The 24,622-nt window shown below is 40.0% G+C and overlaps 1 protein-coding gene across 2 annotated transcripts; it reads right to left on the bottom strand.

The window, feature by feature from the left end:
* Positions 1 to 791: 791 nt before the first annotated feature.
* On the bottom strand, positions 792 to 24,214 carry zfyve26 (zinc finger, FYVE domain containing 26). Of its 2 annotated transcripts, none has more exons than XM_040041941.1 (43): positions 24,053 to 24,214; positions 22,463 to 22,749; positions 22,289 to 22,364; positions 21,965 to 22,051; positions 21,718 to 21,867; positions 21,277 to 21,598; positions 19,965 to 20,089; positions 19,606 to 19,770; positions 19,395 to 19,483; positions 19,146 to 19,297; positions 18,818 to 19,024; positions 16,656 to 17,252; positions 16,327 to 16,491; positions 16,019 to 16,170; positions 15,437 to 15,680; positions 14,975 to 15,238; positions 14,756 to 14,875; positions 14,496 to 14,666; positions 14,129 to 14,362; positions 13,842 to 13,947; positions 12,880 to 13,724; positions 12,388 to 12,587; positions 12,008 to 12,112; positions 11,737 to 11,859; positions 11,133 to 11,309; positions 10,091 to 10,340; positions 9,707 to 9,802; positions 9,431 to 9,618; positions 9,037 to 9,173; positions 8,893 to 8,921; positions 8,577 to 8,719; positions 8,113 to 8,333; positions 7,242 to 7,389; positions 6,925 to 7,134; positions 5,764 to 5,979; positions 5,064 to 5,261; positions 4,498 to 4,578; positions 4,261 to 4,388; positions 3,944 to 4,103; positions 3,597 to 3,656; positions 3,137 to 3,319; positions 2,969 to 3,019; positions 792 to 2,703 (listed from the first exon to the last, which is right to left on the bottom strand). In XM_040041941.1, exons 2-43 carry the CDS (start codon positions 22,651 to 22,653, stop codon positions 2,500 to 2,502), a joined length of 7,770 nt encoding a protein of 2,589 aa, XP_039897875.1. In that variant the 5' UTR covers positions 22,654 to 22,749; positions 24,053 to 24,214; the 3' UTR covers positions 792 to 2,499. The 2 variants fall into 2 exon arrangements, with proteins under 2 accessions (XP_039897875.1, XP_039897877.1); XM_040041943.1 differs by having other exon boundaries at positions 14,496 to 14,663.
* Between the last annotated feature and the right edge of the window lie 408 nt (positions 24,215 to 24,622).

Here is a 24,622-nt window from a genome sequence, read left to right as displayed (position 1 = left end):
AGGATCTAAGAGCTTCAGACTTTTACCACAGTTTAACACATTTAGAATAAAGTTTCTCAGTATTAAACTATGAATAAATAAACAGCGATTTTATCATATATTAGGCATAATATCACTGGAATTTAAGCAAATTGTGACTTATCTCACAATTTTATTTAAGAAATATGTTGTACAAACATGGGTAGGTTGCACATCTGTGGAGGCACTGTTAATGTTGCTATATGCACACACTCCACAGTTGGAGCAACAGTTGCTGGATGTACAGATGGCCTGTTTTTAATGCAAAGTATTGCAAGATAATGCCAAATTACAAGTATAACGCTCTGGAGTGAGAGGGTCAGCGTGGGTGGCAAACTGGCATGCCTGCAGCCAAGCCCTGTCAATAAACAAATACAAAGGAAGCACCAAACCATGGGACACTAAAAAAGCTACAGCATATGATCTCCTCCATTTTCTTACACAAGGCGCTAGTTTTTTGTATTTTGAGACAGAGTTGCTTGTTTTTTCTATATTTACATATCCTAATAATGGAAAACTTTTACATTTAAATTACTGAATGTTGTTCTAAATCATCTATTAAATATATTTGTTAAACGTTTGTTTTTACATGATTTTTAACAAATTTTGCTGTTTGCCTCAGGAAACAGTGCATAATTCCAGTAAGGCTAAAACTAACAGTGGCTTTCATTATTTATTTATCTCACAATCTTCTTCTTTAATAATAGATTGATTGTTCAGTGAATAACCCAAACTCTAAAATGATGAAAACAGAAAAAGGCACAGCAGTACAGTGCAGTGTTACATATTTTATTTTATTTAATAAGGGATGGCAAAACAACTTACATTTTTGAACCATTAGTCCCTGCATCATTAAAGCAGTTACCATATTACATACCTTCAAATTTTTCAAAATTTTTGATATTATTATTTATAAAGTGCGGCAGTGATGAGAAAACAGTCAGAATTAGGGAGAATGAGAGTGGCTCTCAAGTCTAAATTGGCTTGACACACTCACAATAACAGGAAACTGGTTTTAGTCTTTGACTAGTGCAGCAGAGCGAAGCAAGGCAAACAGACACCACAGTGTCAGATCTAAATGAAGACACACTTCACCACATCACCATGTAATCAGAACAGTTTCAAAGAACACATGAAAGGCAGCTTGAGCAATTTGGGTGATTGTCACATTATCCAAAAATTGCGTTTGTGGTGCTATAAGAACATCACAGGTGCTCTTTTTCTTTCTCCAGGTTGCAGATTTGTGAAATCAAAAGGGAAAAATGCATATCAAAAGAAATCTGGCAACAGTACAATCCCTTTTTCAAACATTGTTCAACTCATCTGTATATGTCAGTCTTTAGGAATTTAAATTGTTGAGACATCTGTCGTTCACATCTACCGTGAGAACGAAGCAAAAAGCATAATTTACAATCGGCCGCCCTCGGGATAATTATTACCAAAACACACATTAACAAACAAGAGACCTGAATTCTTGGAAACAAAGCAAACAAAATGCCCTCCAATATTTCAAAGTAATGTTACTATTATTATTATTTTTTAATCAAAAAGTAAACTTACACTGAAAGCTGGCCACAAAATGTGCTTCACATGTACAACACGTAAACATCTTCATTATGGTTACAAAAACAAGACAGTTTTGAAACATGTAACTTCTTGGCAGACGACACCTCATTATAAGTAAAAAGCTCACCTACACACAGATACCTACAGGTAATAAATTTGTCAGTGGCCTTCTAGTCAATATATTTTCCCTTTAGGCTGAGGTAGGAAACAAATATTAAACATATACAGATTTACTATGAATACGTTTATATTTCAAGGGTGTAACTGTACCTATTAGCAACAGTTAGCAGTTCTGTTGTGTAATACCAGTTGCGCTCAAATGCAGTAACTTTTTCCCTCACAAATACTGTGCAGATGAACAAAAAAAGCCAGCAAAAATATTTCCAGAATGGAAATAAAGCACAGTGGTGATCCGTTTGTTTTGCAGTGGCATAAAGATCACTCAACCAAAGAGTGAAGCTGATATCAGGGTTTTAAAAGAACCCAGTTCTTACACATTTTTCAGATCTGTTCCAGGTTTAACTTGCATTTCCTCCACATTGAGACTCCACTGTGCCATGCCAACTCAATAGCAACACACATTAGAGTGATAGTAAGGGTCTAGTACAATATTAATTAATTGATAATATAAATAATGTCCAACTAAATATGTAGTTTTAGTGTGAAGTACTGGTACATTTACACAAAATGCAATGCATCATCTAAAAGTGTATGCTGAAGTGTTAGCAGGGCAAATCTGGAGCCAAAAATCTAATAAGAGGATTCTTTAGTAAAATGGCAAATGTGATAAGCTCTGTATATCAGTTACATAAGTTAATCTTTCACCTTCCCAAAAAGTTGAATGCTCTCATTTGTCCTTAATGGGGGCTTATCTGTGCGCTCTCTGTGCAATCCCTTGTTATGCCCACTGTGCCTTTACCTGGTGCGCCCCTGACGCGGTTGAGATGACTTGTTGTGTTCAGCCAGCCACTGGCGGCAGATATTCTGCATTACTGAGTCCTGTGCTTCTTCAGCGGCCTGAAGGACATCCTGGACCAACGGGCCTGCCCGGCTTGTCTCCAGCTTCACTGCCAGCAGGTACGCCGGCCTTAGCTTACTGCACATCAGGAAGGCTTTGATCTGCAGAAAGACCAGCGATGAAATTAAAAGGGAGCTTCCCCAAAAATTATATTCACTTAGGTCCAAAGATGCTAATAAAGGTAAAAAAGCCAAATAACGACAGGCTTCAGAGGAAAAAATAAAGCAATATCGATTGTAAGGAAATACAGAGGAATACAGTGAGGGTAGTTTTTTTTTGTTGTTTTTTTTTTAAAGCAGCCTCTGGCAAGAAAAGTAATCCCAGTGGAAGGCAAAGAAGGGTAAAACAAGGCAATTATTACTTTACCTTGCTTTCTGTGCTTTTTATCTCCAGAATGAGACTTTCCAGCTCCTTGGCCTAAACCATATCAAAGAGAATAGTCCTTAGGATGAGCGTACAACACTGTGCCTGAAGTATAGTTAGTATAATGAATATCCCTATCACATGCATCCCCATAGCAATTCTGTCACTCACATCAGCTGGTCCTTTTTCTGCACAGGAGATGTAGTTGAGGATGAGGGCGTCACAGTCGTTTTTAGTGGCAGTGCCTGATTCACCCACACATTTGAGCAGCTGCCGCACGGACGTGTACTGCTTGCGTCGGATGAGCCACTGTCCAGCTCGCACATAGACAGCCTGAGCCTCCAACTGGAAGTCCTGAAGGAGAGGGAGACAACATCTATATTTTCATCTTTTAACTGAGAAAAAGATCACATCAGTAATTTAATTCTTCATTTTGCTCAGTTTTTGCTCCTGCTGGCTGTCTACACCAAGATACTTAAATTAATTATTGTGCTATCTCAGCTCGACTGGTGCTTACTTCCAATACTTATGTTGGCAAAATATTTCAAAGACTTCTGCACACAAAAAAACTGCTGTGTTTGCAGTCTTGAATTTTGGCCAAAAGCAGTTCTGATCTCAGACATGAACGTACCTGTATGACTCTGTAAGCAATGCCGAACCCTTCTTCTATGTTTTTTCCTCCAAGCATCACCTGCAAAAACCCATCATAAAACACTGTCCTGATTTTATGTAACAACAATGTACAAATACATAACATACAAAACCAGTTCTAACAAAATATTTTGCATTATTTTTAGCTACATACATATTGATACACACACACATTAAGCGCCCTGTGGCAACTGTTGTACACATTTTTTTTTAAATTAAATATATAGTGCTTAATGAGTAACTTAAATATGCTAAATTGTGTTTTTTAGATTATCGATATCAGAAGATTATCACTTTATAAAATTCCAAAAAAACCCGCAGCCTAACCTTGCAGGCAACTTCTACTTTCATAGGGCTTCCTCCAAAAAGCGTAGGCAGTGAACTGGGTGCAGAGGGATTGGTCTGCGGGGCCTTGGAGGATGCCGCATTCTCACAGCGATGGAGAAAACGGGTTACCTCCAGCTGGAGCTCAATTGTATTCATGTGCCTAAAAGAAAAAAAAGAGAGGCGAAGATCAAAAGCTTGAAGTAAACATAGTAATAATGAGGCATTTTAAATAAAGTTTTCAGAGTTTTTTTTTTCAAATCATTGGTAGTCAAAAGTAGATTTCTATTTCATCAATTGTCATAAAGCTCTTAAATAACCTGGACACATCACTGGATGACATCATCTTCCTGAAAGAGTTGGGGTGTGACCGTCTCCTCCCAGAACCCCGACCTTGCTGCTCCTGCAAGTACGTCCTCAGGTGCTCTTTGGCTCTGACCAACCAACGCTGTGCAAAATAAAGTTCAAGTTCATCTTTCCCGTGTAAGAAGAGGAAATCAATTTTTAAAAAATATTTTCTTATTGCATAACTGTAGAGGAAAAAAAATAACAGATACCTGTTTTTCTCCCAGCTGTAGGTATGAACTGGCTCGATGTGTGAAGAATCGAATACAGGTCATGGCTGCACGCACGTGATCCTGTCCAGACAAACACAATTTTGAATCTTCCCCACCAAGAATCATGAGGACCTCAATTTGCAATCCTAAAGAATAAAATGCATTTCGGCTTGTGGCCTTCATCAAGGTCATGACCATGATGAAGGTCACAAGCAGAAATAAAACTGTTCCTTTATTGACTGACCAACGCGTTTCGGCTTGTGACCTTCATCAGGGTCCTCATTAAACCGAAAGAGAGATGGGCACGTAAACTGTTACTGGAACTGCAGGTCCATCAGTAAAAAAACAGGAAACTTGACAATTATATAGTACTCAGCCTAATTACTAACCTGCTAGGATGACATTTTGAAACATTCACGTGGGAATATAAAGGTTTTTTTCCCCCCCCGCTTGGAATAATAAGTTAGTCAAGTCTCAGACCATCCACCTATCATTTCAGTCTAATTATTATTTTAGTAGTTTGTAAGAAATCCTAAAAATGAGCATGAAGAAAAAAGTCCTCAAACCGTCATGAACTGCTGAAACTGGTAGAGAGAGTGATAGTATCCCCGTCGCTGAAGAAACTGGCAGGAAGCAATGAGGTACCGGCTGCATGTCTCCAGGCTGGGGTCCTGCTTTTCCAGTATTCCCTGGAGCTTGCTCAGATGGCCCCGTTCCAGACTGGGCTGCAACACTCCCTCTAGAAATACTTCCTCTGGACACTCCTGATCCACAATACAGCAAAAAAAAAAAAAGAAAAAAAGAGACAAACTTGGATAAAACTGATGCAATGACACATCCAGCAATAATTTCAGGAAAGTGAAGTCATGTACTACATGTGATGCTGCTTACTCAAGAAACAGTCTTATGATACAAAGTACTATTACTCAATATACTTTGTTGACTGTAGACCAAATTGAAGACGAACCATCGCTAATAAATCAGTGTCACATAGACCTCATTGCCCACACATTATAGGTAACCTAACATCCCGCAGGATCTGAGATCTTGGCAACAGATGGGTATCAAAGAATACCCGAAGGCGAGTTAGATAATCTCCTGACCACACAAAAGCTGCATCACAAAAGAGGACTGAGATTTCTGTTTTTGGCTTGTACCTTGTGCTGTTCACTCCTTTGGCTTCTCCAGTTAAATGAAAGTAACAATAGTTTAATATTGATCCAAACATGCAAAGGATATGGACACCTTTAATAATTTAGGCCTCACCCTTTTAAGAAGGTATGCCAGAGCCTCTGTTACATAATCATGACGCATATAGAAGCTGATCAGTCCCAGGTGAGTGCCGTATGTATTCAGGTAGTAGAGACATTCCTGGTGGAGAACACTGTTCTGCATCAGCCCCTCCGGTCGCTCCACAGGACTGACGTCACACAGGGAGTCCTCTAGCTCCCGCAGGGATGCCAACACGTCTTCACCATAAGACTGATATATAGAAGAATACAAACAACAACACAAAGGTTTATGCATTTATTGTGTATAAAAGCAGGTACAAAAAAACCCCAAAAAACTTCTGTGTATTTGTAGTTTGTCCTGATTTAACAAAGATTTTTGTTGTGTTTTTGACTGAAAAGGAAAGGAAAGGTGTTCCTGAACTGAGAAAACAGTTTCTTAGGATTACTCAACATTAACATAGGTCTGTCTTTACTTTCTTTTAGTCTGGATTCTAGATGCACTAGAATCCGACACGTGTAGTGCTTCACATGCCAGAACTTACTAGGTTCGTCTAGCATGCAAGAAATGTGCTAGATGCCTAAGGTGTTAGGTAGCACAGCTAGTCTAGTCTTTCTGTCTGAGGATAAACTCTGCCTGACACTGCTGTATGCTCTTAAAAATACATGTTGGTAAAATTATAGTTTATTGCATTATTTTAAAAAGTGAAAAAACTGGAAATTATCAGAAAATGTTTATGGCTATATTTTTTTAAGGTTTTCAATTATTCTATTGCTACGTCAGACAGGCATTTGGTGTATCCTAATACATTTGTGCGTGTGACAGTGATCTTTTCAAATTCATTTAACAGGCAGGCTCACATAGTAGTGTTTGTCTTTGTGTGCAATACTGATTGCAAGAATGTAGCTGCTACTGTATACTTTCTTAACCATGACAGCTTCACAAAATGCCAGCACAAATTTTTTCTTGAACTTCAGCATTTGCATTCGTGTACAGTTTGACCTTTTAGATGCATGCAAAGCAATGCACTTATGTTAAAAATGTTAATATGGTTATATATCAAACTTTGAGAAGGAAGTGTTGTGCGATGACCTACTCTATTTGCAGACGGGAAGCATGTTACACATCTGCCCATTTCTTCCATTTTTAATATGTTGTGGGCTGGAGGCTAGTGCCACCATGAAAGCAGCTACCTACCATAGCCAGAGAGGGCCGCACCATGGTTTCCAGGTGCTGGACAATCTCCTGTAATAATAAGGGACCCGAGTTGAGCTGGTTGCGGTCCACTGGAAGCTTCAGGCAGCGAGCAAATTTCTCCCGTGCCCCTGAAAGATTTCCTGCCTTCAGAGATGCCATTCCCCATGCCTGCCACACACCACCAGGGTCAAGACCACTCTTGGTTGACACCTAGCAACCAAACAAGAAGAGATGACAAATGCTTTGTGATTTAATTCTCTGCAATTTCTCTGTAATGTCTTTGAAATTAAACTTTAATTTGAAGAACAGCCTCTAACCTCCACAGCTAGCTGGTAGTGTTCTGCTTCTAGGAGCTGATTGCGGAGCCGTGTGACAGCGGAGGTCTCCAAAATGTCATCCAGAGAGGGAACATATTTGTAATTGGCTGTCACCAGAATTTTAAGCACATCCACTTTACTGATGTAACTGTTGAAAAAGAGAATAAGAAGCACAGTCAGACACCTGCTTTCATAATATCTTGTATTAGTCTGGTGAAATAAAGGGCTATCCACTGAGTGCTGGTAACCGTAAACTACTTCAGCATACTTCCTGTGACCTCATCTGTCCTCATTTAATGACAGCGAATCATCTTAAATCCAAACAAATGTGCCTGTATTACTCAATATTTTCAGAGCAAACACAAGTCATTGGCCAGGTGTCTTTTATGATGCAAACAACAGCGCTATGGCAACTTATCTCACTGTTTTGAAATGGGTGATTAAAAGTATAAAAAGTATAAAAAAAAAAAGAAAAGAAAAATGCACAGAGCACATGGACACATGTATACATATATAAATCACTTACTATGCTGTTATGTATGTATGCCGTTCTGCATTAGCTGGTTGGTTTGTTAGCTGTATCAGCTCCATAGGTTTTATCATTTTCTCTGCATGTCTCTGGTTGAGCTGTGGTTATTCTGCCCACACACTCTCTAACCACTAGTCATGAGTTCTTTGTTTTCTGACTTTGCTGCATCTACTTTCGGTTTCTTATTAATGTGAAAGCTAACCTACATACATACATATACTCATCTACATTTTGCACAATATCTCACGCTCTTTCTCATCACCCTAATGATTGCACAGTGTACATAATAACATGCAATTCTCAACTGCTGGTTAATCTAACTTACACAGGGTTTCATCTTACCTGTCACATAAGGCGAGGTCATGGCTACGGCCTACTTTAACAAACATCAACTTGGCACTGAACAACAGCCGCCGCATGATGTCAGTGAGCAGGCAGGCATCCACCTCTGGATTGGTCAGTTTACGAGACAAGGAGCGGCAGTGGCTGATGAGCTGATGACCACAGGCGGTTTGGTCACTATGCAGAGATAAAATGGCCACGCAGAGGTATGCACTGGGAGCCTACGTGTTTTAGGGAAAGAGCATTATTACTTTTAAAATACTGACTTGGTTAATTCCACTAACTGAAAGCTATTAAAGTAGGCAGAGACAGAAATCACACAAAATTGTCAGCTAAATTTAGGCACTAGCTCAATATAAAGCTTTTGCTCTTTAAAAACAAAGTTACCCTCAATAAGCTGCTAATGACTAACATGTAAAGGTAACCTGCGCACTGGGATGGATGGTGACTACACAAATCCAAACCTGTTCATAGTAGAACTCGTTCCGCAGATGCTGGTCCTGTGCAGGGTTTGTGCTGAGGAGAAACTGTTGATGGACCACTTCAGGCAGATGCAGCATCCCATCGAGGGGAAACTGCTCCGTGACCACAGGGCTACCATCCAATGCTAAAAAAGAAGAGAATAAGTCATCATTATAGTTTACATTAATTGCGTATTTAAGAATGGCTGCATGTAAGTGGCTCTCCACCGTTTTAGCAAATTCAACATGTTGTAAAACTCTAATATTGCAAAAACCCAAAAGAAAGCACCAAAACACAACATAAAATTATTTAATTTACCTTCAGCAGGTTCCCACTCATCATCAGTACTGCAAATAGAGACAAATTAATTTTTTAGTTATATTCAAACCCTTCTTTTCCCTTATTACTCGGTTTCCGTAATTCATATGCATTTGGAACTAGTAGCTCTGATAAATGTCTTACTCTGGGTGAAAGTAGGTGTAACACTGATCACAGACTCTGACTTCCTCTCCTGGACAACCGTCAACAGGCATCTTCTTTTCCGAACACGCATTACAAACAAGACGGCCACATCTCCGACAATGATGACGTCTGTTGAACTAAAACCAGAAAAGCAAAGGAAAAATCCCAGCTGAGCATACATGAAAACTGTATTTCTGTAATCTGTCGAGGAGATCCAACATTAACAGTCATGTTTTCTCCATAAAAATGTCATACAGAGGCCAATTATTCTTCACATCAAAGAAATGGAGAGTGAAATGGAAAAGGGAGGATGACAAAAAAAAAAAGAATAAATAAAATAATACACTTGAACTTGAGCAGGTAACTCTCTTTCATTGGTAACTACATCACTCACCATGGTGAACCTCTCACGCTTGCAAACCATGCACACATGCTGCTGGGTGTCTGGGACCCAATCTTTGCGGGCTGGGGGTTGATCTGGAGGCCTGAACTTTGCAGGTGAGTGACGTTTTTTCCCTGCTGAACCACGATCCTTCTCTCTGTCTGTGCTGCTTCCCGAGGCTGAGTGTGTAGGGGTACTGCCTGTAATTAAAAGAAACACTCACAATGATTAAAAAACAAAAAACTACACTACAGCAATATCATCATTAAACATATCCAAATATCTCACATCTGGAGGGTGCTGGCGATTCAACTCGACTGGAAGAGAGCGAGCTGTCTTGAGCAGGACACTGTATTAGCGCTTCCTGAAGACTGATTACAGAATCTGGAACATAAAGTGTTATGTTTAGACACAACCTGTTGGTAAGGTGGATGGTTCTTTACCCATCTAACAAGTGAAATAACCAAGGTTATTACAGGAGTACATAACCAAGACAAGAATACATAAACTAGAACTGTATTTCTCCATCAATTCCACCGAGTCTCACAACAATTCAGTTTAGTTTTCAGCAGTTTATTAAACCTTTGCATTACAAACATTTAACTCAAGTGGCTGCCCATCTCTGATATGTTTGTCTACTTAGCAACCGTATGCTGTAAGATTAGCACTGACCAGATCGAGCCCTCTCTCTGGGGGCGCAGGAGAAGTTGAGAGCCTTGCCGGCGTAGTCTGCTAGAAGCGTATCAATGTCCTCAGCGCTGAAGCCAGCCTCCTGGCCAACCAACAAGTTCCGCAGGGTCCGCACCGCCAGATCAGCCCAGTCTACCTTCAGATTCATCAACAGCTGCTCGAGCATGAGCAGTGGATCTGACAGCAAGGGGAAGTAGTCCTGCCTGGCAGCTGGAGGCAGAGTCAGCAACACCTGGAGGAGGATGTACATTTAATAAACCCAAAGATAGGAAGCAGCTCAATTGGAGAACAATGCAGAACAACTTAAAAAGTGTAAAACTAAAATTTGGGGCCAGATTCATTCAAACCTGGCAATAGTAACATTACTGTGATTATTAATAAACAGGTTTAAAACATTTTCAGTGTTACGCAAAAAAAATAATTATTTATTTATTTAAAACACACACACACACACACACACACACACACACACACACACACACAGAACACCAATCACATGCAGACATCAACTGGTCATTTACAGAAAAAAAATTCAGATTTGGAAAACAGGATCACGTTTTTAACTGGATTACTTTGTATTAGAGGAATATTCTCTACATATTAAGATATTTTTCTCATTAATTGAAAGAGCTTATGGTTTCCTGTGAATCTATTACAATTTTAGAATTGAAAAGTTGCAAAAGTATTTTCAACAAACCAAGGTTTACAGAATTACGCAGACTTGTGGAAGTCTCTATTGTAAGAAGGGAAATTTACAAACAGCTGAGGGGAAATTGCAATTGACACAAAGACAATGTGCAGTATTACAATCATTATTATTATTGTTTTCTGATTATAAATTACTTAAAAGATATTTTTGAAATTAAACAACACATCCAAAAGATGTTTTTTTTAGAAGATTTTACCCAAGTTATGATTGTTCAATGGTCATTATGCACCTCAAGTCTACTAATTACTAATGCTGTTTATCATTTATTTATCATCTTTATGTTAACATACTAGTGCAAACTTCCCAATCACAAACCTTAGAGCCAAGATGAAGTGCGTGGATGTATCGGCGACGTGCAGGAGACACCTGCCTCTGGAAATGAAGGGTGAGGTAGTCTGCCAGGAAGTGGCATGCATCCAGTCCAGGGCGACAATCGAGGGCACGCTCACAAACATCTAGACCAGCTGCAAAATCTGAGAGCCCGTCGAGTAACTAAACAAACCAAGGGAGGGACAAAGGATATTAACTAGGAGAGAAGAACACATAGTAATAGTGGAAAAAGGTTTGAGAGGGTAAATGAGTTCTGAAAATGTTCTGAAATGTTAAAAAAAAAAAAAAAAAAAAAAAAAAAAAAAAAGTCTTCTAAGATCTTAGAAGACCTTAAAAAAAATCATATGCTTTCTCTACTTTGTTACGTAGAAAAAAAAAATGCAAAGCTAATTAGTTGCAAAAGAAGAGACACAAGCATATGATGCGGATTTTAAGTTAGTATTACATAAAGAGTTTTCTGTGTTTGAACAGAGCTGAGTTATACCAGTTCAAGGATAGATTTAATGATACATGACCACACTCTAACAAATGTTTATACATCTCAAAATGGACTTCAATCTAAATTTCCAAGAAGTTGAACAATCTGGACCTGAAAAGCCTCATTTGTCTGTTCCTTTTCCAGTAGATGAAGCAAATGCTCAGTTTGCAGCTGCAGTCTCAGCTGATCTGATACAGGATACAGCTCTGTCCACTGTGCACAAAGATGAAATTCCTGCAAAACCATAAAAACAAATTATAATGATAAGAATATACATAAACAACTGCATACTATGGAGAATAAGGTCTGTGTTAAGTTTTGGTGATAGTAATTTCCTGTCTAATGTCCTGACAATAAATTGTTATAACTAAGCTGCACCTACCTTTGCCTCGAGTATCATAGATAACACCGACTCAGAGTTTGTCTTGGATTCATTTCTCAGCTCCTGCCAAGTGCCCCAGGGCAATGAAGGCTGTAGATTCAACATCTGTGACAAGGAAGAGGACCACAAACAGTTGGCAGGATAGAATGGAAAGTCAAATAAAGTGTCTGAGTGATATATTATATAATACATGTACACCATGCTGAACTCCATTAAGAATCAGAGTCACTAAACTACCAAATACTGATTTTCAAAGTTGCAGAAGCCTTCTATAAGAAAGTCTACAAGCACATGTCTAAACTGTATTTCTGCAACTACTTTGTTAGAATATAGATTTTTTTCCCCAATAACAAAAAAAAAGTAACTAAATTCTGCACTACCTGGTGGTAAAGGTCCAGTTCTTTCTTCTTGAGCTCTAGATCTGTTTTCAATGAGGTCTCTGTGCTCGGGTCATTAAGGCAAAACTCGAGCAGCTCCAGGCAGGCAAACAGTGGCCACCGCTCCAGAGCCTGCAGGGCAACTCGGGCTCGCAGATTAGGATCCTGTACTCTGAACAGATGACCTATACCTTCATCTCCATCTGAGCAAAAACAACAAGCATTTTAGTTAAAGTTGAAACAAATGGTACATTAAATTAGTATATTTTTAATTTTAAGATTTTTATGCTACATGGTTGCGATTACTAAATTTGACCTCAAGTATTTAATAAAATGTTTTATTCTCTTCGTATTCTGTTGATGCATAAAAATCTAACTTTCCAAGAGGCATCACTGGTAACTTAAAATGTTTAGTTTTGTGTGAGCAATAGTCACAAACTTTCTCTACAAATATAAAAAAAAAAAAAAAAAAAATAGAGAAAATTTGTTCCTTACCTTCTAAAGCAGCACATGCAAGCAAGCGGTCTCTTAGCGCCCCCTCCTGGCTGCAACTCTGCCCATAGAGCTCCAGCAGACTGAGGGCTCGGCTCAGGTCTCTGGAGGCAAGAGCCTTCTGGAAGGCGTCAGCAGCAACACCCTGAGCAGCAAGTTCTTGCGGCCCAGACAGCAGGAGACTGATGAGTGGTTTCCCGCAGACAACTGCCCCAAATCCAACGGAGCTTTCCTCATTCTCGCTTAATGACATGCCCAGCACTGGTTCAGCCATGGTGTGAAGGTAAGCCTGGAGAATAGGGAACTCCCTCAGGAGGTTATCAGCTTCACGAGAAATCTGCTCACCATCTAAGACAACTTCTTTACGTCCGCTGCGGAAATATCCAGACCATCCAGAAGATTGTGTCCTGGCAGTTTCTCCTTTACAGGCGCTTAAACATGTCAGTGTGGCCAGTAAAGGGGAGCGAGACTTAAGGAAAGACAGAGCCGATGGTGTGAGGAGAAAAGAATTCAAGGAGGAACAAGAAGAGGATGATGAAGATGAGGGTGGAGATGTGGAGAGGTGTGTGGGTGTAGAAGAATGATCCTCCACTGAGGCGTCAGACTCGGAGCTCACATCAGACTGAGACTCAGCAAGTCCCAGGATTGTCATGTGATCCTGAGCATGGCATTGGAGTAGGTTAGACAATGCAGCAACACCAAACACACCATCTTCTTTCTTGCCCTCATCTGACTCTTTTCCATCATCTGGACAGGAGATCCACAGAGGAAGAGCCTCACAGCATCGCTGAACAATCACTTTTTGGATGCTCAGTCGCAGCCCTTCCTGTTCCAGCAAGGACAGTACTCTGGAAACATAACAGGGTATAAAAGGTCAGTATGTTGCTCCTAAAAAAATAAATAAAATACACACACACACGTGTGTATGTGTGTATATAGTGATGGGGAATAACCACTATACATACTTGTCAGGAGATACTTGTCGGTCAAACAGCAGGTGAGAGAGAAGTTGAAATGGGGCTTGAAGCAACACTAGCAGTGGGTTCCCAAGCTTCACTTCAGTGTTCTGGTCTATTAGAAACAGCAAGAGATGCAAATCAGAGCAAGACCAGGGAGTTGAAGAGAAACACTCTACTTTCACAATTTAGACAGGACTTAAAAGCTGTAAACATCACTCTAAGAATCAGAGATAACAGGTGGTGGAAGTAGGTATCAAGTAGTTATGACTGAAATGTAAAAGTCTTCATTTTACCTTCTGAACTGAGGCTACGCACTAACACAGATGCTAGTGTGTTGATGTAGTCAAAGAAACTGCGCACATAATCTGGTCTGCTAAGGTCTCTATCTGGCTCAAAGGGACAGAGGCTGTCAAGAGAACGAAGTAGCTGCTTCATGCTGGAGCGCACCGGATGAACATCTAGTTCTGACTGCTTCAGACTGGCCTGCTCCACCAGAAGTGCCAGTAGAGCGCTCCCCACACTGCCCTCTATTATAAGTTAAAATGAGAAAACAAAAAACAGGAGAATACTTGTTTAGCTTTTTAAAAATAGAGGGGGTTTTAAGTTAAATATTTAAATTAAACTGTTTGATCAAATGTAGCATATGTTAACTGTGCCAACCTGTGCCATCTGTAGCAGCACTCAGATTGTGCAAAGTGTTTTCCAAACGCTGCACCAGACTAAGCCGAGCAGAAATAAATTCTTCACTCAGTGTTGGATAGCAACAGAGCAGTACTTCCTGGATGCAGCAACCAAATGGGCTGGCAAACACCTGGTCTTCCCCAACAGCTTCTACGAAGAAGAGTGAATCAGTAACAAAGACACTATTCTGCAAACTCAATTCATTCAGTTAACTCAAGTGTTTAAAACTGTGCATTCACCTGTTTTTATAGAACTTTTACTGGTGGTTGAATGATTTAGGATTTTGTTGATCTGTTGTAATACCATGGGAAATCCACAGATCCCCTCAGAATGAGGCACTTTAAGGTCAACTATTACTCCTGGGGAAGCAGACAGGGATAAACACAAGACACCATTTGCTCTCGTTCCCATCGCCATGTCAAAATTAATTCTTCCAGATAGAAATTTGGGCTTCATACCTCGACCCTCCAGGCTGCTGTTGAGTCTGCGTTCAGCTGTGTCCAGCAGCTGTCGAGACGTCTTCCAGAGCTGACAGTGGCAACACGCCAGGTCAAAAGCAGCCATGGCTGCTGGACTGAGCTCCTCCAGCAATGTGTAAAGAAGGCCAGAGGCATCTGATGAGCACTGACTTAGCCAGTAGCCTTCCTCCAGTGAGGGCAGTTTGTGAGCATGGGTGCTGAGGAGACGGTCTGCTATGTCTGAGATTGAGTAGAAAGCCACTCCTGAAGAAAAACATATGCATGTGTCAGTTGTCATGGTGCACAGATGCCTGTAAGTCTTTGTTGTGCTTTGCTATACTAATCTCTTCTAAAACCAATATAAAAAGAGGCCAGACTACTGCAAACAGGTATACCAAGTTAAAATGCACACTCGAACTGAAAAGCACAATGGGGAGAAAACTTTAGAACAAAAAGTCAAACCTGCAGCAGCAGCACTTCCAATGGCCTGCAGTGTCGATCGGCCACTACTGCCCAGCCGACTCCTCCCTGTCCCTGACCCAGCTGCTGTCCCCAAGCCCTCTGATGAGGATGAGGATGAAGACATGGATTGACTCTCCATCTTTTGCTCCACCTGTGCCAACTCCACCAGGACTTCTTTGTAGCGCTCCATGAACACCAGCTCGCCACAACAGGCAGACGCTTCCAGATCAAAAACCACAGACACCTGTCAAGAAGCAAATGTTGTTAACTGGATGGAAAAAACTCTGACAATACTTACAAACGTCGCCAGTGATCAAAAATCAGGTTAATCAAAAAAGTGATTAACTGTAGTTCTGGTAAAGTGTAAACATGGCTAATGACCAACACAAAAGTGAACTTCTAATGTGTTATAAATGATGCTTGTAATCATATAATTAGTATGAGTGAGGTTGGATTTAATAATAATATAATGTCAATAATTAGAAGTGAGATAACTGCTCTAACAATAAAGAGGAAAATGATTTTTTTTTAGCTTTGTTCAAACAAATAAGCAGACAGTTGCATTCAAATTTTATTAGAGACCTGATGAGCTTCCATGAAGTTTCCTCGTCGGATGCAGGACATCAGCAGAGACTCTGGAGGGGACAACATGGCAGGAACCAGCCAACTGTGGGGACCTCCACATGGACAAAACTCCAATTCCACAGAGCCTGTTGTCATTCCTCCTCCACCATCTCACAAAGTATTAATAAATGATAACAAATCAACAACAACAACAGAAAAATGACTATGAAGACAGAGGCAGACAAACAAAAATACCTTTCTCCTACAGCTTTAAGACTTTAAGGAGTATTTACATATGTAAAGAAGAGCCAGATGTTTTTCCTTACCTGATGTGCTTGTGCTGACCTCTCCATTGTGTTTTTCTGTGGAGGAGTGTCTCTCTATGGTATGCCTTCCTGGTTTCCTTCGCCTCCTCAGGCTCGAGCTCTTGCGGGGTCCCAGAGGAGTGACAGTGCAGCCTACTGTTGACGTTGTAAGAGGACTTTCTGAACCTGCGGTTAAAACAATGTAACATCAAAGCTCCAAGAATTTATGATGAATAATTACCTAAGTATTAACATAGTCATATGTACTGGGTACAGTACATATGTCAGTTCCCAGTCAAATATGTTATTTAAACATACAGAAGAATAAAGAAAATAAATTGCTAGCTCACCATTTCCAGTGCTCTGGTTGCTGGTAATAATCTGCAGCCTCCACTGAGCCTCTGCAGTGCGTTTGGTCAACCTCTGCAAGCGTGACCCAAATGACTCAGCAGTCACCGAGCAGCCCAAAGTTGCTGCTGCCTCTGCTTCTCGAGGCAATGCTCTTCCTTCCTCCTGTCCATCCTGCTGACCCACCACACACATTCCCTCCAGTCCTTCCTTCAACAGCTTTAAAAACCCCTCCATGCCAGTCACATCAACCAGAAACCCCTTGCAGCCCTGGATAAAGTGTCCGAGGTCCAGGTGACTAGAGTCTGCTGTTGGACTTGAACATAGCTTTTGATTCCCCTTTTTTCTCTCCTCAGTGTTATCCATCTGTCCTTTGTTTTCTGAATCTATATTTTTGTTTCCTGCATTTGGAAAGCAAGTGTCATTCCCTACATTCTGATTTGAGTTTGCATCTTTTTGACTCGGCTGAGCAAAGTCACTGGTGGACAGAAAGAGGAGAGAAAAGATATTTTCCAGGAGCTCCAAGCGGAACATGGCCGGCACTGCCTCCAGATAGAGCTGACACTCAGACAGGTAGTGTTGAAACACCAAATGGCAATCTGAAAAACAACACAACCAAAAAAAGTGAAAACATCAGTAAACGATAAACAACCTTGATGGCTTGGAAGTGGAAGTCCTTGTTCTGGGTCCCAGCTTGACCTTTAATGCAATTTCCTGGTCTTTCCCTGTGCTTCCTGTCTATATTTCTGTACTTCTAGAAGAAATTTGCCATTAAAACTTGGTTTGTAAACTGTAATGTGACTGATGCAGAAAAAATGTGTACTTTTTTGCCAAAAGACTGTAATGAGAAAACAAGAGAGAAGACTTTTCTATCATCTATTATCAAGGCAAGGCAAGGCAAATTTATTTGTATAGCACAATTCAACAACAAGGTGATTCAAAGTGCTTTACAGAGACATTAGAAACAAAAACAAATAAAAAGCATGATTTAAAATTGATTAAAACAAGCAAACAAACAAACTAACTAAACACACACATTTCACACCTGTTCGCGCAATCTGAACCCTTATCGTAAGGGGAGCTACCAGTCCTTCTGTGGACGAGCTACTTTCTATTTTAAATTCCCTGAATTTAAAATACTCTCTAGACCCAGTCTAGACCCAGCTGGGGAGCTACCCAGAGCTCTAAACCCACTTAACAAACAAACAAACAAAACAGTATATAAAATCAAAACAGATAAAATCAGAAATAGATAAGATCAGTAGTTAGTGTAAGTTTTGAAATTTAAGTTTAAAAGTGTGGATTTGGTGCTTTATTCAAATGCAGCTGAGAATAGGTGAGTCTTCAACCTGGATTTAAATAAACTGAGTGTTTCAGCTGATCTGAGGCTTTCTGGGAGTTTGTTCCAGATATAAGGAGCATAAAAGCTGAATGCAGCTTCTCTGTGTCTGGTTCTGACTCTGGGAACTGATAAAAGACCGGATCCAGATGACCTGAGGGATCTGGAAGGTTCATACTGGGTCAGGAGGTCACTGATGTATTTTGGTCCTAAACCATTCAGAGCTTTATAGACCAGCATCAGAACTTTAAAGTCTATCCTCTGACGGACAGGCAGCCAGTGTAAAGACCTCAGAGCTGGACTGATGTGGTCCACTTTTTTGGTCTTAGTGAGGACTCGAGCAGCAGAGTTCTGAATGAGCTGTAGTTGTCTGACTGATTTTTTAGGTAGACCTGTAAAGATGCTGTTACAGTAATCAAGCCTACTAAAAATGAATGCATGGACTAGTTTTTCCAGGTCCTGTTGAGACATCAGATCTTTTATCCTTGAAATATTCTTGAGGTGATAGTAAGCTGACTTTGTTATTGTCTTAATGTGTTTTTCTAAGTTTAGGTCTGCATCCATCACTACACCCAAATTTCTCGCCTGGTTTGTGGTTTTTAGATGTATAGATTGAAGTTCTCTGGTGACCTGTAATCGTTTTTCTTTGGCGCCAAAGACTATTACTTCAGTTTTGTTTTTGTTTAGTTGGAGAAAATTGTGGCACAACCAGTCATTAATTTCCTCAATGCATTTACCAAGAGCCTGTACAGGGCCTCGGTCTCCTGGTGACATTGTGATATCAAAGTAAAGCTTCACTTTATAAAAGAAAGACGGCCTTGTTACCTTCTGAGGAAGCTGACGTTTTATTTTGGTCCTTTTCTGCATCAGAGGGCTGGTACTGTTGCATGGGATCACACTTGGTGCAGTTTGAGTATTTATGTGCATTTACACAGAGTGCATAGATGGCATACTTCATGGCACAGAACCCCTGGAACAAAACTATGTTTCTTTGTACAACAGGGCTGAGAGTGCCAACTGCCCCAGCACCCTCTGCAAGAAACACACATACACACAAATAAAAGAACCACAGACACCTTTAAATGTAAATACTATGCAGCATCAAATTCATTATTTTTTACTCATTTGAACAAACAAAATGCATAACACAAACCTGCTTCTGGTAAATTTGGCAGTTGCTGTAATAGATCTAATATCCTGCGTTCTTCAAACTGAGCCAAAGGAGTCAGAGAATGCAGGATATAGAGGGCTGAGTGGTTGTCCAGAGTGTGAAGCTTTGCCAACAATGCCTCCATGGAAATCCCTCTAGAGACACAAAACACAAATATATTAAAAGCTAAAGAGTAACTAGTTAAAAATGAAATGACAGCAAGACTTCAATCTAGAGAAAGCCAGTGCTTACGGATTGTTATTTTTACACCATTCAAGTATTCCAAGCTGAGTTGACAAAAGATTAGAAAACTCTTGTAGAACTGAGTCATTGGCTGCTGCCTGAAAAGGTGAAAACAGAGTATCAGTAAAGCACTACCGCCAAATATTAAAAAGATGGAAAATGTCTTTAGAGGTTGAGGTGCATGTAGATGTGTGGAGAGCTAAATGATTCTGGCTGTGACCTGTTCTTTGTGAAGGATGCTGAGCAGCTTTTGAGCCGAGCTCAGACTGCGACACTGCGTCCATCCCAGCAGCAGCAGCAGACGGGACAAGGGCTGGAACTCCAGCTGCAGCAAGTTTTTCAGCTGACTGAATTCCTCGTGTTTAATCAGGTCAAGTGCAGTAACCTACAGGAAGAACCCAGCTTTATTACATTACTCCATTTTATCTCATGCTGTTGGTTTACTAGACCATCAAGATACAGTATGCATTATAAAAATAATACCACCGAAGCAACACTCTGTGCACTTTTTATTACATCTTGGAGGATTTTATATCTGGTTACTAAACTAGTATTACCAGTTTCCAGTTATTTACGTACCAAGACTTGCTCCAGGAAGTGCTTTCCACTACTAAGGCACTCAAAGTAGATTGTCTTCCAAATGGATGGACGATCTTTGTGGCAACATAAACTGATGGTAAGTTGCTCTGCTTCAGGCAGCTCTACTAACAGGGGAATATAAAAATAGCAGTTGAATTCATAACAGAATGAAAATGAATTTTTTTAAGCAAACCATAAAAAATAAAAATAAAAGAAATCCACACAACCCTGACTTTTACAGACTTTAGTAAAATGTTTTTGATTAGATTTAGTGGGTTAAAATACAGCCAATGCACAAGACAAAAACAATTAAAAACAAAACAACAACCCTATTTTAAGTAATAATAAAATCTAAATCACAATAGTCAAAACAGAAACCAACAAAAACAAAAGAAAAAGAAAAGAGGAAATCTTCTTCAGAGCCAGTTAAATCTGCCACAGCTTTACACCCACAGATGCAGAAGTGTGACTGAAAGAGGAAAGAGGTAATGCTAGCATTTCTTTGAGCACAATAAAGCAGAGGATGTCTGGTTTTTAAACTATAAATATATCATCAGTATCAAAACTATAAAGAAAAATGTCAAAGTACCACAAAAACAGCTCATGGGGGAATTGACTTACAGGAACATGTGCTTGTACTTCAAAGCAATTTGTCAAACTAACCAACAAGGAAACTGCTTAAAGTAATCACATATTCTAGCTAAAACCAGTAGTAGCTGCGCCAAAAAAATGGTCCACCCCAAGGATCGGGTCCCCCGACAGAGTAATACAGTGCCCGCTGTTAAGTGCCAGAAGGATTGCCATGATTTATACAGTGGGGAAACCAAACAACCTCTGGCGAAGCAGATGGCACAACACGGAAGAGCTAACTCATCAGGCCAGGACTCCACGGTCTATTTACACTTAGAGGCCAGTGGTTTCTTTTTCAATGATGAGGATGCTCACATCCTGGACAGGGAGGAACGCTGGTTAGAGCGGGGAGTCAAGGAGGCCATTTACAAGAAAAGGGAAAGGCCACCTCTGAATCGAGGAGGAAGCCTAAGGGTACATATTTCGCCTTACATCTTACAATGCTGTGATTGCAGCATTCCCCAACTCTCTGTGAAGGGTACTCATGGCCATTGATCAGTGGTTGTTGATCAATGGTCATGACAATTTGCATACTAATGATTAAGAAACTGACCTCACAGCCCATTGTTCTTTCAGTGGGCTAGTTTCAGTTATTGTGCAAATGTACTGTTTGTAAGATTGGGGAAAGCTGGAGGACATGGAATGGTTGGCAGAATAATGTAAATTTCCTTAAACGGACTACCTTGTGTGTGAGGTGAGCTCCTCAGCAGATGATCTCTCTGCAGCCTGAGAGCAGTAGAGCAGTATGTCGAGACAAGTGCGTCACATTGAGGGCGAAGCAAGGAGCTGAGGATCCTCTCCTCTTTCAGGGGGCCCACTCTGGCTGCCCACAGTGCTTCACAAAGTGCCTCCAACTGCCCATCGCTTCTACGGGAGCTCCATGGCATCACAGCCAACACAGCGTATATCTCCTCCACCCACTCCTCCACATTCTCTGGCCTTCTCAGTTTCCTTATCAAGTGCTGGATGAATGCATTCTGCAGAGTATGGTCCTCTGTGCATGCCTGGTCAATGGATGAAATTAGGAAAACCAAAATATATATTTTTTTAAGATATGATAATTGCACTGATACATTTTTCAGGTACTTTTAGTCATACATGGTAACAATATATTTGACTTTACCTGTAAGAAATGTGCTAAAGATTGAGCGAGTCTTTGCTTTTTTTTCCCCAACAGAGTTAACAAACAAGACTCAACAGTAGCAGCAGTTGTTCTTGAACTCTCCACCACCTTTTGCTCAGACTGTTTATCCAAGAAAGCATGTTGCAATTCCTACAGAAAGATTGTGGTCATATAATTACAGAATAGCAAAAAGTTTTTATTGTCAAATGTAAGCTCGACTCTAGTTGGCAATAAAAAGCAAATTAACCTTGAGAACAGTCTCGGGTATGCCCTCTGACCCCAGTTCCTCCAGAAGTAACAGAAACTCCAGCTCTCTTCTGACATTAGGAGAAACCTAAAGTTAAAGAAAAAGTTTTATATAGGTGTTTTTTCTGCTCTCATACTGTTCAGCTGTGATGTTTTAAATGCCTTTTCACATTATTTACACAACAAAATATTATCTCTTTTTTTGCAAGAGCAAAAAATGTATTTTTTAATGTTCAATATTAGTTTTAAAAATATGTCAATAATAAAATAATAACACAACAGAAATTTAAAATTTTTTCACTTTTATTATATCTGTGACAGTTACCTGTTCTTCAGTCCATTTCTCCAAGACCTGCAGCCAAAACCAAGCCAGTCTATGTGGACTCCCTACTGACTCCCATCTACAAAAAACATTATTGACACTCAATCATTTAAAGAAGCTCAAATACAAAATGTCTTCATAGCCTTTATTTCTTATTATAGTTTACTCCTGACTCACTTTAAGCTGTAAGGATGGCTGACAATAGCTTTGATTATGTCCCGTAAATTTTCGGAAAGTCCTCCCTCAGAGTTAACCAGCTGTGGTACACAGGCCCTTGCCAGCTCCCACTCTCCATGCTGCAGGCACCTCTTGAAGTACTCAAACAGATCCTGAAGCGATGTCTCGGCTTCACAGCCAAAGGGATGCATGGTCACTTTCCCAGTGACGCTTTCTGCTCAGCAGTCACACCTGAAGACCCAACCTCACTACCAGGTAGCCAAGGAGCACCCTTGAGCTTTCTTTACCTGAAACACAGAATGATATTTATTTAGGTTTTTCATGAATATTAATAGTAACAGACTATTTGTTACATTAGTTCAAAAACCCACATCGACTGTTCTCTTTTAAAACAGCTGCAAAAGCATTGGGACAACACTTCTGTATTTCTTCATATTTTGCTCCCAAGGAGGCAGAATTTCTTGTCATTTTTAATGTGGTCTTGAGGAATAGTTCACCACATTTTTGAAGGTTTTCTAGTGTTTTTTTCTTTGGCTGCCTTTTCACTCATTTTCAGTCCAGTCTTTGTACCTGAATATTTTTACAAGAATGTTTCAGTGTTTGTTTGGTTATAAAGCCACTTCACAAAAGTGTCGGTCAAGTAGCCTTAAGGAAGTGAAACAGAGAGAAAAGGCTGAGGTATGCCAAATTACACATGGACTGGACTGAAAGTGAGTGGCATCAGGTCTGGTGGAGTGATGAATCCAAATGTGATATTTCTGTTTTAAAATGTGTAATACTACAGAAAAGGCCTGGGGGGAGTTACAAAAGTGAGTAGCTACAGCCATCTGTAAAATACGCTGCAGCTGCTAGAAAGCCAGTGGTTAATTCAGTTAATGCAAAGCCATTATTAATGCAGAAAAGTATCATTAGATTTTGAGCCACCATACCATCTGATAAGCAGCAGCTTCATTTTTCAGCATCACAATGATCCCAAACACACTGATAACGCACTCGAATGCAGAAAAAGCACACCAGAAAAAACAGACCTTGGAAGACCTGCCCTAAGCCCGGAATTTATACATTTCACATACATTTTAAACGGTATGAAAGAAGAAGTTAAACCTGTACCGACCCTTTTACATAGCAGATCATGAATGGCAGAACACAAGCAAGAGATAAAAAGAAAGTTTGTTGTGGGTCTCGAAATAAGCCTTAAACATTTATGGGGCGCTTACACGTTTATTTTCAATAGTAGTCTACTTATCACATTATTACCTAAAGTGAATTTATATGTTCTTCACTGACTCAACCCAAAAGCAGAATTTATACCAAATGTATGAAAAGCTACAAACTGTAATTAATTAAGCTGTACATCTTATTCGCTGTAGAGAGTGAAATGCTTCCCGTCCAAAGTGAAAACGATAACTTCGCTTTACAAAACGGTTTTCTTCTTTGACAGTTATCCCACTAGTTAGCATTAGCTTTTGTTAGAAATCAATGTGATTGGATGTAGCTTAAAAATGTCGGATAACTTCCGTAACAGTTGGCAGGGCCGTATCGTTGCACTCACATTAATTATTGAGAAATAAATTCAGAAAAGTTACTTACTCATTTCTTTGAGCCGTTTTTTGTTCAAACTGGGTGCAAGTTACTCCTACCTACGACTTTCTCTCGGCCTGTTATGCTAGCTGCATACAGGCTGCATAACGAGAGTCATGTGATCAAATCAGCTGACTCTCCTACTCCGGTTGGGCAAAGGTTGGTTCGAAGAGGGCGTTACGGATTGTTTTGTTGTTTTTTTTTTAATTGATGCCTTAAAATGCAGTCGGAAATACTGGCACTTAAAAAAAGGCTACTTAAAAAAGGGCGGGGGTTGTCATAGGGGAGGTATTTGACTTGGAATAATATTTCTAAACCAATCATGTTCTCAGCATTTAAGCTTTTTTTTTTTTTTTTTTTTTTTGCAATAATATGATGCTGTGATTTGGGCTACAAAACACTGCAGTCAAGAAAAAGCCTCAGTGACTGGAAAAACTTTGTGATTATTTCTTCTTTCAGTTAATCCCTTTAGGGGTCACCACAGCAGCTCATCTGCCTTCATCTCACTCTTATCCACAGCATCTTCCTTTGTCACACCAACCCCCTCCATGTCCTCCCACCCAAAATCCATGATTTTTT

Source organism: Simochromis diagramma, unplaced genomic scaffold (assembly GCF_900408965.1).
Source record: "Simochromis diagramma unplaced genomic scaffold, fSimDia1.1 OVJJ01000304.1, whole genome shotgun sequence".
NCBI lineage: Eukaryota > Metazoa > Chordata > Actinopteri > Cichliformes > Cichlidae > Simochromis > Simochromis diagramma.
This window is presented reverse-complemented; position numbering and strand designations above follow the sequence as displayed.

What these genes read in the sequence shown, in the direction of transcription:
- zfyve26 (XM_040041941.1), bottom strand. Translation starts at nt 22,653, where the DNA reads ATGCATCCCTTTGGCTGTGAAGCCGAGACATCGCTTCAGGATCTGTTT. An exon ending in GGTCAGCACAAGCACATCAG is followed by an intron (nt 16,171 to 16,326) that starts GTAAGGAAAAAC and finishes ATACTTTGTGAG; the next exon opens with ATGGTGGAGGAGGAATGACA. An exon ending in TGAGTGGGAACCTGCTGAAG is followed by an intron (nt 8,720 to 8,892) that starts GTAAATTAAATA and finishes CTTCTTTTTTAG; the next exon opens with CATTGGATGGTAGCCCTGTG.